General features: G+C 30.9%; 2 protein-coding genes across 2 annotated transcripts in view; one reads left to right on the top strand and one right to left on the bottom strand.

Moving 5' to 3' along the window:
- Positions 1-230: 230 nt before the first annotated feature.
- On the bottom strand, positions 231-1,705 carry LOC113789090 (ankyrin repeat domain-containing protein 16-like). Its single transcript, XM_027338576.2, has one exon. It carries the CDS (start codon positions 1,655-1,657, stop codon positions 587-589), a length of 1,071 nt encoding a protein of 356 aa, XP_027194377.2. The 5' UTR covers positions 1,658-1,705; the 3' UTR covers positions 231-586.
- Positions 1,706-2,027: 322 nt separating this feature from the next.
- Positions 2,028-19,042, top strand: part of LOC113789093 (uncharacterized) — a 29,835-nt gene continuing 12,820 nt past the window's right edge. Inside the window, exons 1-11 of the mRNA XM_075823315.1 lie at positions 2,028-2,695; positions 3,879-4,028; positions 4,117-4,977; positions 5,035-6,617; positions 6,699-15,818; positions 15,890-16,515; positions 16,590-17,331; positions 17,423-17,580; positions 18,080-18,209; positions 18,291-18,677; positions 18,739-19,029. Of these exons, the coding sequence (XP_075679430.1) occupies positions 2,661-2,695; positions 3,879-4,028; positions 4,117-4,977; positions 5,035-6,617; positions 6,699-15,818; positions 15,890-16,515; positions 16,590-17,331; positions 17,423-17,580; positions 18,080-18,209; positions 18,291-18,677; positions 18,739-19,029 (14,083 nt within the window). The 5' untranslated portion in view covers positions 2,028-2,660. The remainder of the gene's footprint in view (positions 2,696-3,878; positions 4,029-4,116; positions 4,978-5,034; positions 6,618-6,698; positions 15,819-15,889; positions 16,516-16,589; positions 17,332-17,422; positions 17,581-18,079; positions 18,210-18,290; positions 18,678-18,738; positions 19,030-19,042) is intronic.

Genomic DNA, 19,042 nt, shown 5'->3' with positions numbered 1-19,042 from the left:
ATTATTATCATCATCCAAAACACAATGTTCATCAAAAAAATAAAATGAATTAGATCGAAATGAATGAATGAAGAAAAAAAAACATAATCACATCGAAGATTGGCCAATAAATTTTCCATTTCTTTCTTTCAATGACTTAAAATCCTTGCAAAGCAATCAGACAGAAAAAGAAAAAGAAGAATCGAATAACAACTTTTTATTACGTAATGTTATTATTATAAGATTCAGACTTTTCTCTTCTTCTTTTTTCATTCATTCAATCATTCATCTTGAAAATAATCAAAGAGAAAAAAAATGTTAATCAAATAATACAAAACAACATCAACAAATGAAATGTGAAACTTGAAATGAAATTTGTTGAATAATATTGTTGTTGTTGTTGATGTTGAAAAAATAGGAATCACTTTAGATTGGTCAAATCAAAATTAACATTTTTGGATTTGATTTAAACAGAGTCAAAAAAAAAATCCTTCAATTTTTTTTTCCTTTGTCAAATTTTTTGATCAAATTTCCAAAAATCAAATCCAAATTCGAATGTTTTGAGGGAAAACAATAACGCCATCTATTGAACGATAATGGTAACTTTTTAATTGGATTTTAAACGAATTAAATCCATTAAATGTTGATTATGAAATTGTTGACAAATATCGAAAACACTACGACCACTAATATCTTTTTGATCAATTCGACTACCAAATTGTATTAGTAATTCAGTGGATTCTTGATGACCTTCACGAATGGCTAAAAATAATGGTGTTTGATGCCAATGATCACAATGATTAATCAATGATGATGATGATGGATAATTATCATAAAGAAATTGTATTGTTTTCAATGCATTTGATTGTGCACAATGATGTAATAGATTTCGTTGACAATTATCTAAATGTTCCAGACATTTCGAATCGATTATTGTAAGTATTTTCTGAAAAATATCTAAACAATCAATACGTGCTGCATCCATTAATGGTGTAATGCCACAATTATCAACCGAATTTATTAATTCTTGATGATCAGATTCAATAAGACGTGCGGTTAGAAATTCAAATACCATTGAATGTCCATTAATAGCTGCAATATGCATTAAATTACGACCATTATTAACCGGTTCGGGCCACCAATTTGATGGTTTTTGTTGGAATAATAATTGAATTAATTGTAAATTACCGGTACGTATTGCCAAATGATAACAAGTCCAACCATCTTTATTTCTAATACAATCATCAGCATGATAATCGAATAATAATAATTTTATTAATTGAATATTTTGTTTAATTACAGCAATCATTAATGATGTCCAATCACCACGTTTAAATTCATTTATAATTTGATTATTATTTGGATGATCATTATTTTCAAGAAAAATTCGTGCAATCCGTATTGAACCAAATGTACATGCAGTATGTAATGGTGTTTTACCTTCCGAATCACGTTTCAATAACCAAGGAATAGTATTGGTGGTGGTGGATGATGATAATAAATATTGACCAATTTGATATGAATCATATTGTGCACAAAGATGTATTAATGATGAACCATATTTTTGTTGTACAATTTGATTTAATGATAATAAATTTTCGGAATTCAATTTAAACCAATCTAAATTATCTGTACGAATATGATTTAATAATTTATTTGTTTTTGTATTCATCATCATTGAAAAAAAAACGAAGAAGAAAATCTAAAAACACCACACGTGTTTGACTATTTCGATTCACATAGGTCAAAGTTTTGTTTTTTTGTTTTTGAAAATTTCAAAACACCCGCGCTTCAACAAGTCAAGAATGTTTTGCAACAAACAAAACAAAATTAGAACAAAACAAGGAAAAAGAAAGTCGGAATGAGAAAAAATGAACATCACAAACATGACAAAGAACATATTCGGTTAAAGAATTTCTGTTTTCTGAATTCTTTCCAAAAAAAAGGGGGCAGACAAAGTTATTTTTGATCGGTGTTTGTCGAATAGGCATGCTCAGTGATTTAAACTTTGCAATCTTTGACGAAGACGACGAAGAAGAATATTCTTTCGTTGATGATGAAGATGATATTTTGGTATGATCATTTGCAAATTATCACGATTCTCGAATGGTAACCGTGTGTGCGTGTGTGTTTAGCTGGTTGGTTACATCGACAAAATTAGAACATCGAAAATTCATCAAAAAACATCGGGCAAAAAAGATAAATGCTGTGGCCGTTGTTTGTTATGATAATGATGATGATGGTGAAATAATTATCATTAACAACAACAATGAACCATCGTAAACGAAAATACGAACCAACCTGATCGGATACATCGATTTTTTGATTTTATTTTTTAAAATTCGATTCGATTAAGGTTTTTCATTGAAATTTCCGAACAACGACTATCGAAAATTTTTATGTTTTTTTTGTTTTGTTTTGCTTTGTTTTATTCTGTTTGAACGAGAAAATTTCGAAAAATTTTAAAAAATTTCAACAAAAAAACATTTTCATTCACTTACGAAATTCTTTATTCTTTTTGTTTTATTCATTCATATTTCTTCTTTTTTGTTTTGTTTTGTTTTGCTTCATTCATTCATTATTCGTTTTGTTTTTTTTTTGTTTCCAACTAACCTGACTAAAAAAACTCACAAAAATTTCATCAAAAAAACAAACTTAAAAATAACATCTAATAATTCATCATGGATACCCAACAACAACAACAACAACAAGAAACGTAAGTTTTTCACAAAAACAAAATTCAAAATTCAAAATTCAAAATATCACGCAATTTCGAGGTTTTTTCAAAATCCAACACAGAATTCGAACGTTTTGTACGTTCGAATTCGAATTCCATTCGGTATCTATTTCGACAACACCGGTACTACCCATCCATCAATCAATCAGAATATTTTTCTAGAATTTTCTTTTGAAAAATTTTGAAAAAAACATTTTCGGCGTATTCTATATCCGATTGGATTTTATTTATAAACGATAAATCCAATAAAAAACGAAAACAAGACAATGATGAAATGCAATGAAAACAAACAGAAAAATTCAACCCATTAACACAGTTAAATCATCATCAACATTGTCGAAAAGAATTTCGAATGTTGTTGTTGATGATGATACGAACTTCGAAAAACAGAATTTTCTAATTATAGAATCGATTCTTTGCCTGCGTTTTTCACTCACTCACTATATGTCTATCATAGAATTTTTGATGCGGATGAATTTTATTTTTTTTCGAGTGAAAAGAATTGCGTATCTTCTTTAGCTCACTTCGTCAACATTCTTAATTTAGGAAATGAGCAAAAGAATGGAAAAAAACTCATTTTTATGGTAGTGGTGATGTTTGAATGATTTTCGGTGTTTAGGCTGTCTTCGTCTTCGTTGTTGTTGATCAAAATCATGATGATCTAAATGGTGATGGCAATGAGAAATTTATGATAGCTGAATATTTTTGCTTTTTTAAAATACCGATTTTTTTGAAAAAAAAGTATTGCAACAAAGTAATAGTGGATTCAAGAATTTTTTTTTTTTGAAAAATCAATAAAAAAGGATTATTTTGTTTTTTTTCATAATGGTTAACCTAACCTCACTGAACTATAAAAAACAGTCATAGTCATTAACCTAACCTCACTGAACTATGAATCACAGGCCAGTCATAGTCATTAACCTAACCTCACTGAACTATGAATAGCAGTCATAATCGACTAAAGTCAAAATAGCCAAAAATGTATTTTTTTCAACAGAAAAAGAACAACAATTATAAGGTAGAAATAGTTAACAACGACGGAAGGAAGAACTATGGAAAACCAAAAAATCATTAAAAAACAAACAAAAAAACTGATTATTAACTGATTGATTGATTTCTTTTTTCTTTTAAAATCAAAAATCCAAAAAACAATCAAATCCAGACAATATTTAGCACCAACATTTGAACGACCACCCGAAATAGAAAATATTCATGAAGGTGATGATGTATTGTTACGTTGTAAAATTAGTGCACAACCATCACCAACAGTACGTTGGGTTAGAAATGGTTATATGTTAACACATACTAACAAGTAAGTTTTTTTGGGGAAATTTCCCAAAAAGAAAAATTCCGGAAAGTTTCTTGCAATTTTTGTAATTTTTTTTTTGTAATTCTTACAGATATCAAATAATAAATAATCCACAAACCGGTTATCATTCATTAATAATAAAAAATTTTCATGAATCAGATGATGGTGAATATGTTTGTATTGCAAGTAATTTGGCAGGTGAATCATCAATAATAGCTGTTATTAAAAAAGGTAATGGCAATCAAACAACCGATCAACAACAACAACCGACGATTGAATTGGAAACAAAAAAATTTGATTCATTCAAAGAATTACATGATTATCAATTGAATCGTTTAACACAACAACAACAACAACAATTTGATTGTGAAAAATTTGAAATTGATTTGATAAAAAATGAACAATTTCGACGAGAAAAATGTAAACAATTTGCGTTGGATGAACAATTTAATCGATTAAATCGATTTGCCGATCAATATTCATCATCCGAAAAAGAAAAGGGTGATTCAGCACCTGAAATCGTTGAAAAACCAAAAGATATTGTTTGCAAGGAAAATGATGATCTTATATTCGATATTCGTGTGGCTGGTAATCCAATACCGAAAATTTATTGGTTTAAAAATGGTGAACCAATCAAGCAAATGGAAAATAAATGTCAAATTAGTTATGAAAATAATTTAGTAAGGTTACATTTGAAAAATTTACTAAATGAAGATGCAGGTAGTTATACAATATTGGCTGAAAATAAACATGGTTCAGCAACATTTTCGATAAATTTAAATGTACATTACATTATTGAAGATGTTCAAAACGTTAAATCAAAACCAATGTCGAAAGCAACCAATGGTGCTGGTACTGGTTCCGGTACGGCTATTACTACTCAACAGCAACAAACAACAACGATGACAACTATTTCAACACAACAACAACGATCAATTACATCAAGAAAAAGGTTTGTGATTTGTGTGTGTAAATAGCGGTTTTTGATTAATTTTTTTCAAACATATAGTGCGGATAAAGATGAACAATTACCGACTGTTTCGGGTATACGTCCAAATTTTTATCTTATACCATATGATATGGAAGCAATGGAAAATCAAATCGTACGATTTGAATTACGTGTTAGTGGTCGTCCGGAACCAGAAATATTATGGTTTAAAGATGATCAAAAACAAATATTTGATTGTGAACATTTTAAACTAGTTGTAAATGAAGAAGGTAGTCATGCATTATTAATAATGGGTGCTGATCCAGAAGATTCTGGTGTTTATAAATGTATTGCACGTAATCAGAATGGACAATCATCATTTACCGTACGGTTATTAGTATTGGAAAAAGAACCAACCGTATCACCGAAATTTGTAGAAAGATTTCAAAATACAACAATAAAATCCGGTGAATCGATTGTATTTTATTGTCGTGCTGTTGGTACACCAACGCCACAATTAACATGGCAAAAAGATGGTATACAAATTGATCCGAATCCACCTTCGATTGAAATTCAAACCGATCAATGTTCATCAACACTTTATTTGAATAATGTACATGTACGTGATTCTGGTTGGTATCAATGTACTGCACAGAATCCCGGTGGAACTGTTGCAACACGTGCCCGTTTGAATGTTGAATCGGATCAGAAATCACAACAACAACAAGGTGAACCATTGAAATTAAATATACCGAAAACACATCGTAGAATTGAATTGGAATCTGGACAACAATCCGAAACAATTATCTTACGTCATGTACAACGTTATTATGAAGAAATTCCACCTGAACAACGTGATTTTATTACATATGAAGAACATAAAACAAAACCAATATTTGCAACACATTTACGTGATTTATTTCTACGTAAAGGTATGACTGGTCATTTTGAAGCATATATGAAAGCATCTGATTATACAAATATGAAAATTGAATGGTATTTGAATGATAAATTATTGGAAAATAATGAAAGATTTATAATTACGGATAAATATGGTTATATTGCATTGACAATATTGAATGTACAACCAGAAGATTCAGGTATTTTAACATGTAAAGTATCGAATCAATATGGTGATGCACAAACATCGGCTACATTGAAATGTGCTGATGTTCCGCCGCAGAAGCAGGCGCAACGATCGCAGCCGCAAACACAACCGCAATCAACAAAGAAGCAAGAATTACCAAAAGAAGAACAAAAAGATGTTGAAAAAAAGAAGAAAGAAGAAGAAGAATATAGACAAAAATATGAACAAATTGAAGATTCAGAATATTATAGTTATCAAAAAGAAATTGAAGAATCATACCGAAAAATTGCACCACATTTTATACAACCATTACAATCATCGATTATAACAACTGAAGGTGCTACAATACTATTAGAAGCACAAATAACACCTGTAAATGATCCAAATATGCGTATAGAATGGTTCGTAAATGGACAACCATTACATAATAATGAAAGAATAAATTCAAAATTTAATTTTGGTTATATTTCATTATCGATTATTGATTTAAAACAATCGGATAATGGTGTTTATATGGTTAAAGCGATTAATGGTGTTAATGAAGCTATTTCAACATCATCCATACATGTTAATCCAGGTAAGTTTTGTTTTTTTTTATGAATTTTTTTCTCTGATAAAACTTTTGAAAATCTTATTTTACCCCCCCCCAATCAAACAGTTCAACCACCACCAATGGTTCCGAAAAAACATCCACCACCTGAAGAATTGGAAGAATTGAAACAAACAATCCAGGAAACATCGACAACGACAACCGCAACAACAAGTAAAATTCGTAAACATACCCGAGAGGAAAATGTTTATAGTCCAACAGCACAACAACAACAACAACAACAACAACAACAAATTTATCAACAACAACAACAACGACGTCCATATTTTAAAAAACATTTTCAAAATTTAATTGAAACATTTGCCGGTCCAGAACAAACTATACGTTTTGAAGCATTGATTGAACCGAATGATGATCCAAATTTAGAAATTTATCTGTTAAAAAATGAACAAATAATAAAACCAGAATCAAGAATACAAATTCTTTATAATCGTGGTTTATTATCAATTTGTATAATGGATTTATCCATACAGGATGCTGGTGTTTATAAATGTTTGTTGAAAAATTCATTAGGACAAGCTGAAACGATTGGTGAACTAAGGGTTAAAGAACCGATCCGAATGGATGATCAATTTGTTGAATATCAGCAGCAGCAGCAAGTTAGAAAGGAATTATTCGCAGCAACAAAACCAGAACTAGAACAACCAGGACAATTTCAACAATCACCACCGATTCAAACCAGGCAACCACCAATAAAATCAGTAGCCGTTCCTAAAACTACAGGTGTCGGTGGTATGGCACCAATATTTCGTATACCATTACAAATACCACCATTAATGTATAGTGAAGGTGAAAATATTTATATGGAAGCATTTATTGAACCGGTTAATGATCCTAATTTAAAAATTGAATGGTATCATAATACAATACCGATAATATTCACAGAAAGATATCATACAAAATTTGATTTTGGTTGTATATCGATGATGATTGAATCGGTTAATCTTGGTGATGGTGGTGAATATACATGTATTGTACGTAATCATTATGGTCAGGCAGTCTCGACGGCAAATGTATCGATTGTACGTATACCCGGTATGATGGAACAGCAACCACCGATTCCAGCGCCACCACCAAGGCCAAAATTACCTGTTCAAATTACACCTGTGGCACCACCACCACCACCACCACCGCAACAATCATATTTAGATGAAAGTTATCGTAGGCAAACTAAACAAGAATGGTTTGATACAACAACTACGACAACTACGACAATGGATCAACAAATTGTACCACAAAGAGCATATTATCAGGAAATTCATCCACCACAAACAACAACAACAACAAAATCAACAACAACAACAACAACACGAGAAATATATCCAAAACCACGTTTTGTAACAAAATTTAATAATGTAACCATTGCTGAAGGTAAAACTGCTTGTATTGAAAGTCGAGTGGAACCGGCATTAGATCCAAATCTAATAATTGATTGGTTTTTTAATGGTAAACCATTAACAGTTGGTAATCGTTTTCAACCATATTATCATTTTGGTTATGTTGTATTAAAAATTTTGAAAACACAACCAAATGATTCAGGTGAATATACATGTCGTATATCAAATGAATCTGGTTTTGATGAAATGACAACCAGGATTATTTGTTATGAAGAAAATCTTGATACGGATATTCAACAATTTCATGAACCTTTGGTAACAAAATCTTCGAAACATCGTGTCATTGATGAACAGATTGAATCAACAAATCAACAAGCACCACGTATAAAATCCGGAATGTTAAAAGATATACAAACAATTGAAGGACAGAAAATACATCTGGAATGTTATATACAACCAGCTGATGATCCTGATTTGATTGTTGAATGGTTGAAAGATGGTCAACCATTACGAAAAGGTTCAAGATTTATTGAAATATGTGATTTTGGTTATGTTTGTTTGGATATACTTTCGGTTTATCCTGAAGATAGTGGTAGATATGAATTAAAATTATCAAATAAATATGGTGAAACATCAACATCATGTTTGATTTATTGTCAACCAACTTCGAATCTGGATACAAGATCATTGAATGAAATTAGTATGGAAAGCATTCGGCGTTTGGAAAAACGTCAACAACAACGTTTTGAACAAGAACCTCGTATAACTGAACGACCAAAATTTTTACAACCATTAAAATCATCATATGATTGTATTGAAAATGAACGTGTTCATTTCGAAACACGTTTAATACCGATTGGTGATGAAACAATGATTGTTGAATGGTATCAAAATGGTCAACCATTACAATCATCATCAAGAATATCATTTATAAATGATTTTGGTTATATATCATTAGATATTAAAGAATTAACCCCATATGATTCAGGTATATATGAATGTCGTGCACGTAATTCGAATGGTCAGGATTCAATTCAAACAATATTATCGGTACGAGCTACGAAAACCATTATTAATGATACAATACATCCTGGTACAGTGGAAAAATTCTCATCGCTAGAAACGAAAACATTTAAACGTAAAGAATTTGATGATGATATGTCAGGACAAACACGGCCTTATTTTGTACAACCGCTTAAAGGTACACGAATTATTGAAGAAGGAATGTCAGCACATTTTCAATGTATCATTGAACCAATACGTGATGAAACAATGATTTATGAATGGTATCATAATGGTCGACCAATGCCAATTGGTAATCGTTATCATACAATGTTTGATTTTGGTTTTATAACATTAGATATAATGAAAATAACCGTAGAAGATTCAGGTGAATATCGTTTACGTGTATCAAATCATCTTGGTCAAATTGAAGATTCTATTCAGTTGAATGTTATTAGCCATGATAATATACAAATGAAAAGTCAACAACCAACTAGTTTGGAAAAAATACAACAACTTGAACGACAACGGTCAAACAAGAAAAAGAAAATTGAAGATGATTATGTTATAATTGAACAACCTAGATTTGGACAAAAATTACCTGAACAAATTGAATTGATTGAAGGACAACCATTGTATTTGGAAACAACATTATTACCTATTAATGATTCAACAATGAAAATTGATTGGTATTTTAATGGTGAACTATTAAAAATCGGTCATCGTTTTCGTACATTAAATGATTTTGGTTATGTTTCCCTGCAAATTCTATATGCTTATCCTGAGGATAGTGGCCGTTATGAATGTCGTGCCCGAAATGATTTTGGTGAAGATCAAATCCATTGTAATGTTATGGTTACAAGTAGAAAAATTATCGATACATCAACTATACATGATGAATCATTGGCTAGAATTCAACAAATTGAACGTTACAATCATCATCATCATGTTAGACGTGATGAAATTCAATCACAAGAACAAACATCAACAATCAAACCAAAAATTATACGTCCATTAAGAACATCGTATGAACTAAATGAAGGTGATTCAATTTGTTTAGAATTAACGGTAGAACCTGTAAATGATTCAACAATGTTTGTTGAATGGTCACATAATGGTATACCGATTCGTATTGGACATCGTTTTGTTGTTATCAATGAATTTGGTTATATTGCCTTGAGGATTCTATATGTTTATCCTGAAGATTCTGGTACTTATACTGTTCGGATTTCAAATGCAATCGGAGAAACGATTTCATCAACAAATATTCTGGTTACGGAAAAACAAAATATTATCTATGATACTATTCATCCGGAAGGATTAGAACAGATACAGTATTTGGAAAAACGAATTAAACCAAAACATGGTGATCGAACTGATGAACCAACATTACCACCACGTTTTGTAACCAGATTACGTGGTCCAACCAAACTGATTGAAGGTGATCATTGTCATTTTGAATGTCAAATTGAACCAATTAATGATCCAAATATGATTGTTGAAATATTGCATAATGAACAACCGTTGAAAATTGGTTCACGTTATCGAACCATATGTGAATTTGGTTATATAGCATTAGATATACTATCAGTTAACCCTGACGACAGTGGCAGGTATACATTTTTGATTTCCAATCATTATGGTAAAATTGAAGATGAAAAATTCTTACAAATTCAATCAATAAAATCAATACAAACGGATACAATGTACGAAGAAACAATGAAAAAATTGAACGTTCTTGAACAAGGACATCGTCCACCTGTAACATCGATTGATGATGATGGAAAAACCCACCAGAAACCAATATTCACACAACCATTACATAATATTTATAACATTCGTGAAGGATCGAATGCACATTTAGAATGTCGCCTGATACCGGTGAATGATCCATCAATGAAAATTGAATGGTATAAAAATGGTCAACCATTACCAAGTAGTTCACGTTATAATTATATAAATGATTTTGGTTATATATCATTGGATATACATAAAATTGAATCGAAAGATTCGGGTATTTATACGGTAAATGCAAAAAATGAATTAGGTGAAACATGTACATTGTGTACATTAGAAGTACCGGAAGAAAAATCTATCATAACCGATACAACAAATATTGAATCTTTAAAAACTATTCAATATCTTGAGCGAACCACAACACGAAGAATGGACGATCAACAACAACAACGAACAGAACGACCAAATTTTTTTGTACCAATTCGTGGTCCAAACATTGTGAATGAAAATGATCGTGTTTGTTTGGAATGTCAAATAACACCAATTGGTGATTCAACAATGACATATACATGGTATAAAAATGGCCATGAATTACAACCAAGTTCACGTATTGCAACATCGAATGATTTTGGTTATGTTTTTCTGGAAATTGCTGCTGCAAATGGTGATGATAGTGGTATTTATATGCTAAAAGTTGCTAACGATTCGGGTGAAGCAATTTCATCACATCAATTACGTGTTAATCAATTTCCAACCATCGATACACAATGTCAACATCCAAAAACATTTGAACAAATACGTTTGATTGAAAATCAAAAATTTAAACGATCAATTTCGAAGCAGCAGCAGCCATCAACGATAGCCGGTGAACCACCAAAATTTACCAAACATTTAAACAGTGTTGATAATGCAAATGAAGGTGATTATTTACGGTTGGAAACTAGTGTTGAACCAAAAATGGATGAAAAACTTTCGATTGAATGGTATAAAAATGGCCGTTTATTAACACTTGGTTCCCGAATAACATCCAGTTTTGATTTTGGTTTAGTACAATTAGAAATTCGTGATGCTAAATATGAAGATAATGGTGTTTATACTTGTCGTGCTGTGAATCAATTTGGTGAAGCAACAAATTCCTGTACAATTAAAGTAATGGATGGAAAACGTATTGAAACCGGTTCATTTTTCCCTGAAACATTAAAAACAATTGAACAATTAGAACAACCAATGAAATATCGATCCAGCGGGCAATTTGAACCACAACCACAGCAGCAGCAGCAGCAACAAGGACAACCACCTTATTTTACAAATCATATACAGAATATGGTTGTACCTGAAGGACAGAATGTTATATTTGAATGTACAGTAAAACAACCGCAACAAGAACCATTAGAATTTAAAATTCTACATAATGGCCAAGAAATTCAAATTGGAAATCGAATTTTGGTACAAAATGAATTTGGTTATGTTCGCGTTGAAATAGCCGGTGTTAAATCAGAAGATTCTGGTATTTATACAGTAAAAGTTGCAAACAGTTTTGGTGAATCAACATCAACAGCATCATTAAATGTAATAACAACAGGTAATGTTGATTATCAAACAACATTACATCCATCCGGTTTGAAAGGAATAAAAGCTATTGAACAAATGGAAAAACAACAACAACAAAAATATAAATCATTCATAACAACTAGTACAGCACCGGAATTATCTACTACAACACCTCCAAAATTTACCCGAAAATTACCGAATGAAATCCGTATAAATGAAGGTAATGATTTGGAATTAAATTGTGAATTATCATCATCATTAGCGGATAATAATAATACGAAAATTGAATGGTTTCTGAATGGTTCGCCATTAAAATGTTCATCCAGAATAAATCAAACACAAGAATTTGGTAGAATTTGTTTAACCATTCGAAAATCTGAACCAAAAGATTCTGGTTTATATAAATGTCGTGCAACAAATTTGTATGGTGAATCATATACAACAACACAGGTTCTAGTACAACCAGAATCAATAACATCAATACAAGAGTCAGTGTATTTTGAACAAACAACAACTATTGAAGAAGAAGAAGAAATCATTGATAAATTACCATCAATAATACCATTAACTGATACGGAAATCAGTTTGAATGAAGGTTCAAATCTTCATTTGGAAGTTAAAGTTGATCCAATGAATGATCAATCAATGAAAATTGAATGGTATCATAATGAAATTGAATTAAATATTGGTAATCATATAACAACATTTCATGGTTTTGGTTTTGCCATTCTTGAGATTAATGATATCAATACTAATGATAGTGGTATTTATAAATGTTTGGCGCGAAATTCAAAAGGATATTCACAGCAAATATTTCAGGTTAATATTGTTGAAAGTCAAGAGCAACCGGGACAACCAGGACAACCCGAACAGCAACAACCAGAAAAACCACAATTTCAAAAACCAATAAACGATGATATCCAAGTGGTCGAAGGTGAAAGTATTCACGTTGCAACAACAGTTATACCGAATGATATAAACTTGGAATGGTTTCATAATGGTAAACCATTACAACAAAGTTCCAGGATTAAAACAACCAATGATTTTGGACAGGTTGTATTGGAAATATCAAAAGTTGAACCAAAAGATTCGGGTGAATATTTATTTGTAGCTACGAATAAATTCGGTATCGATACATTTAAATTCAATCTGAATTGTCCTGAAACAACTAATATCGATCAAACCGGGCAGATGTTTGATCCAAAATATAAATCAACGTTACAGATGAAAACATCACAACAACAACAACAACCACCAAAATTTAATCGTAAATTACCTGAACAAATTATTGTTCAAGAAGGACAATCAATACATTTAGAAAGTGATTATCAACCATTTGATGGTCAAGTGCAGATTGAATTTTTGAAAAATGGAAAACCATTAATATCAAATGAACGTTTTCAAACAATAAATGAATTTAGTTTTGCTATTTTGGATATTGTTTATGTTTATGAAGAAGATTCTGGCCAGTATGAAATACGTGCCATTAATCCTTTTGGCATGGATTCTATCAATACACAGGTTATTGTTCAATCAAAAGATCAGCAACCACCTGGTGAAACAACAACAGTACCTACAATCAGCTATATTGATCGTATTGTTTCAGGTCGAACAACATATTTACAGCGGGAAAAAGAAACCATCCGTCGTTATGAAGCACCAAAATTTGAACAACCATTGGATGATAAAACCAATTTGAATGAAGGTGATTGTGTACATCTGGAAACACGTATACAACCATCACAAGATCCATCATTAACAATTGAATGGTTTAAAGATAATCAACCATTACGTGCATCAAATCGTATACGTACAATAAATGAATTTGGTTTTGTCATACTGGAAATTAGTCCCGTTTGTTCGGAAGATAGTGGTCTTTATACTGTACGTGCTATGAATGATGTTGGTGAAGCAGTCCTGTCAACCAGAATATTCTGTCATGATAGTCGTAATATTGTATATGAAAGTCAAATTCTACAACATACAAAACGTATGGATCAATCACAAGTGTTCAATCAGGACAAACAACAAAAACCAAGATTTTTAGATCAATTAAATGATTTGAATATGCAAGAACATGATTTTATACATTTGGAATCACGTTTAATACCGATTGGTGATCCAACAATGTCTGTTGAATGGTTTGTTAATGGGAAACCATTTACAACCGGATCAAGATTTCGTACTATTAATGATTTTGGTTATGTTGTACTGGAAATTATTGAAGCTTATGCACGTGATTCAGGTGTTTATGAATGTATTGCTAAAAATCAATTCGGTCAAGATTCGATTCAATGTCAGATTAATATTGAAAAATCTAAAACAATTATTACTGAAACACAATTACCTGTTGAACATAGTCAAATGTTACAAACATTAGAACAACGTATTCAATCATCAATGTTAAGACCTGAAGATCAACAGCAACCAGAATATCCAATACCAAAATTTTTTGGTAAAATTGAATCAACAATCCACCGAAAAGAAGGTGATTCATTACATATTGATTATCGTATTGAACCATCAAATGATCCTGATTTATTGATTGAATGGTTTTTAGATGGTCAACCATTATTAACAAGTTCACGTATACATTCAATAAATGATTTTGGTTTTATTGTTTTAGATATTGATTGGTTGTTTGATCGTGATTCAGGTACATATCAATGTGTTGCAAGTAATCGTTCCGGTAGTGATACATTTGCATTCAATTTAATTGTAAAACCTGAATCAAATATTATTTATGATAGTCAATTACAACCAACAATTCTACAGCAATCACGTGATCAACAACAACAAACACCACATTTTACAAAATTATTACCCGAAAAATTCATTATAAATGAAGGTGAAAATATACATTTTGATAGCCGAATTGAACCATTTGGTAATGGTGAAATGAAAATTGAATGGTTACATAATGAACAACCATTACGATCGGGTCATCGTCATAAAACTATTAATGATTTTGGTTATATTTCATTGGATATTATATCGGCTGATTTAGAAGATTCGGGTTGTTATACTTGCGTAGCGAGATCACCGCATGGTGAAGATCAAATTAAATCAATGGTCGAAGTAAGACCTCGGCCAAAATTTGATTTTAAACCACAAATACCCCGTGAAGTATTTACTACATTTGAAAATATTGAACAACAACAACAGCGAACACCATCCGAGTTAATAACACCGGATGATGGCAGTGGTAGACGTGAAAATTCTGCACCAATATTTGTACAAAAACCAGAACCATTATGTGTATTGGAAGGTGAAGTTGCCCGGTTTTGTTGTCGTATAATTGGTCATCCAAAACCAAGAGTAATATGGACATTAAATGGTAAACCAATACCGAATGGTTCACGATATAAAATACGTTATGATGGTATACATCATTTAGAAATACCAAAAACTAGACAATATGACCAGGGGAAAATCGAAGTAATTGCAAAGAATAATTTTGGTGAAGTATCCGCAGCGACAATGTTAGAAGTACGTCCAAAAAATGCTGATTATCGTGCCATTCTTAAACATTCACCAAAAAGTAAGTTTTTTGATTTTTTTAACCAAATTGATTCACTTTAACCACTTTCTTCTGCAAACTTTCTTCTACAGCAAATTATGATGATAATGTTGAAAAATATCAAAAATCACGTAAAGAACATGAAACTGAAAATATATTTGAAGAAAGATTAAATGATAAAAAAGAAGAAATTGTTTGGTATACTGAACAATCAGAAGATGGTGAACGAATTAAAATCCGTGAACATTTAGTTGATTATGTACCGATAAAAGCTGATGCAACATATTGTAAGGATGAAGTTACTTCATCAACCAAAGAACCATTGGAAATTGAAACAAAAAAGAAATTTAAAATAATATCATCGCCTAAAACTATTTCTACCCAATTGGATTCACAAACATTAATACATAGTCATGAAATAGTTACAAAAGAACAAAAACAAATACAAAAAGAATTACGTGATCAAATGGAGATAACAAGGAAAATTAAAGAAACAAGTTCATTGGATCAAGAACATAAACAAATGATTGCTGAACATAAAATACAACAAAAACCACAATCAATTATAATTGGACCAAGATTTATAAAAAAAATTAAACCATGTCGTGTTAATGAACGTAATGAAGCACGTTTTGAATGTGAATATTCCGGGCGGCCAACACCAACAGTAACATGGTATCGTGAAAATTTTGAAATACAAAATTCTGATGATTTTAAGGTAGGTTTTTTTCGTTGGGAAATTTCCCGGGAAGCAAATTAACTTTTTCCAAAAATTTTCTCCCCCTATTTTAGATTATAACCGAAGAATTTAAATCAACATTAATTATACAGGAAGTTTTTGTTGAAGATTCTGGTATATTTAGTATATCGATACAGAATGATGGTGGCCAGGCTAAATGTTCAGCAAATTTAATTGTTGAAGAAATCAGAAAAAAATCTGATGATATACCACCAAGTTTTACAAAAACAATACAATGTATAAGAACCAGAACTGGTTTGGTTATAACATTAGATTCAAAAATTAATGGTTCACAACCAATGAATGTATTTTGGGCTAAAAATGGACAACGTATACAGGAAGATAAAAAACATCGTATTGTTGAACATGAAGATCAATATACATTAGTAGTATTGGATGCAAATATCAATGATTCTGGCCAATATGAATGTGTTGCTATGAATAATGTTGGTGAAGCACGTTGTTTAGCTGAAGTTATTGTTGAAGATTCCGCGGAACAATCAATTGAACAACAACAACAATCATTTGTTGAACCAAATGTAATTGAAAAATTAAAAGATTTAATTGTTAAAGAAGGACAATCAGCTGTTTTCAAATGTCGTATTACATGCGGTACGAATCAGGAAATACTGTGGTATAAAGATGATGAAATTATTAAACAATCAAGATATTTTCGTATGACATCTGATCGTGAATATCATACATTACGTATATATGAAGCATTCACTGAAGATGAAGGTATTTATCGTTGTCAAATTGGTCGGATATCAACATCGGCTAGATTAAAAGTTATTTGTAAGTTGATTTTCAGGGTTTTTTAATAAATTTCCCTAATCAAATTTTCGGTTTTTTCCTTTCTCCCTTATTTTCCCGTTGAAAATTTTAGCCGATGAAGCGGAAAAACCAAAATTATCCGATCTAAATGATATAACAACCAAAGAAGATTCACAATTATATGCAACATGTACGTTATCTGGTTCACCAACACCAAAAGTAACATGGTATAAAGATGGTCAACAAATTTATCAATCAAGAGAAGTTCAGGTATAAACTAAAAACTAAGAAATTTTAAAATTTTATGAAAATGAAACCAAAAACTGAACACTCACACGCACAACACTTACCATCATTAACACTGAATTACACCACACGAAAAAAAACTGAAAAAAATTATGAAAATTTCAAAAAACAAATTTTTTTTTTTTTTTTGCATCCATTTTTCACTAACATCCTATTTTAACAACATTATTGGATACACTGAAAAAAACGATGGCTATTTATAGATGGCTATTTACACACCATCGACACACACAAATACAGTATAATTCTTTTCTTTTTTCTTTTAAAATTTCATTTTTTCATTTCCTTCTTTCTTTTTTTCTTTCTTTCTTTCTTTCTTTTTTCCCAAAAAACAAACAACAACAACAAAAAAAAATACTTGCCTAAAATGATGATGATGAAATAAATTATCGTTGGAAAAATTTGATTTGAACTGATTTATTGATGATCGCATCGCATTGCGTTGAATTGCACTGAATTGTAGATTTTACAAGATGATATATCATGTACATTAATAATTGCACAAATATGTCCGGAAGATAAAGGTCAATATCGTTGTGTTGCTGAAAATCAATTGGGAAAATGTGAAAAAAAATTTAATGTTTTTGTTGAAAGTAAGGCAGGAGAGAGAGGGGTTAAGAGATTTTCTTAATTTCATTTTTTTGTTGCGTCCAAAACCAAACTGAAATAATTAGGGAAAAAACAACCGGCAAAAGATAAACCAGATGATGATATGGATGCGGATTTGGATGATGGAATACCCAGAGAAGATTGTCAGGTTAAATTTCTCAAACCATTACGACCAATAACCATTAGGAAAAATGAACCAATTTTATTGGAAGCTATTGTTGAATCACAACCAGCACCAAAAATATATTGGTTTCATGATTGCCGTAAGATAAAAGATTCACGTTTTCATCATATCAGTGAACAACGTAAACGTAATGATGATCAAACAAAAATCCTGACAACAAGTCAATTAGAAATTGCAAAAGCACATCCAAATGATTCGGGTAAATATACTGTTCGGGCTATAAATCGTTGTGGTGTACGTACATCATCGGTTAATGTTAATATTTTGGGTGAGTATTAAGGGGTTAAACGCAATGATAAACAAACTAAAAAAAATGCTTTCGAAAACAGGTGAAAAACCAGAATTTATTGAAAAAATTCCGGTAGAACTTTGTGTAAAAGAAGGCAATATAATAACGATTCGTTTAAAAGCTAATGGAAATCCAATGCCAACATTTAATTGGTATCATAATGGTCATCTAATACGTGATCGTAGATTTTTTATTGTAAAAACATTTGAAGAAATTGGTTGGACTGAATTAACAATAATGGAAATATTTAAAGATGATGAAGGTGAAATTAAATGTATTGCTGAAAATCAATATGGCCAAACACAAACAATTGGACAGATTAATGTTGAACGTAAGTGTTAACA

The sequence above is a fragment of the Dermatophagoides pteronyssinus genome, unplaced genomic scaffold (genome assembly GCF_027571235.1).
Source record: "Dermatophagoides pteronyssinus isolate colony J.1.1.1.1 unplaced genomic scaffold, Derpt_VIB-CSIC_2022.12 sq0025, whole genome shotgun sequence".
Taxonomy (NCBI): domain Eukaryota; kingdom Metazoa; phylum Arthropoda; class Arachnida; order Sarcoptiformes; family Pyroglyphidae; genus Dermatophagoides; species Dermatophagoides pteronyssinus.
The sequence above is the reverse complement of the archived record's forward strand: the minus strand, read 5'-3'. Positions and strand labels throughout refer to the sequence as shown.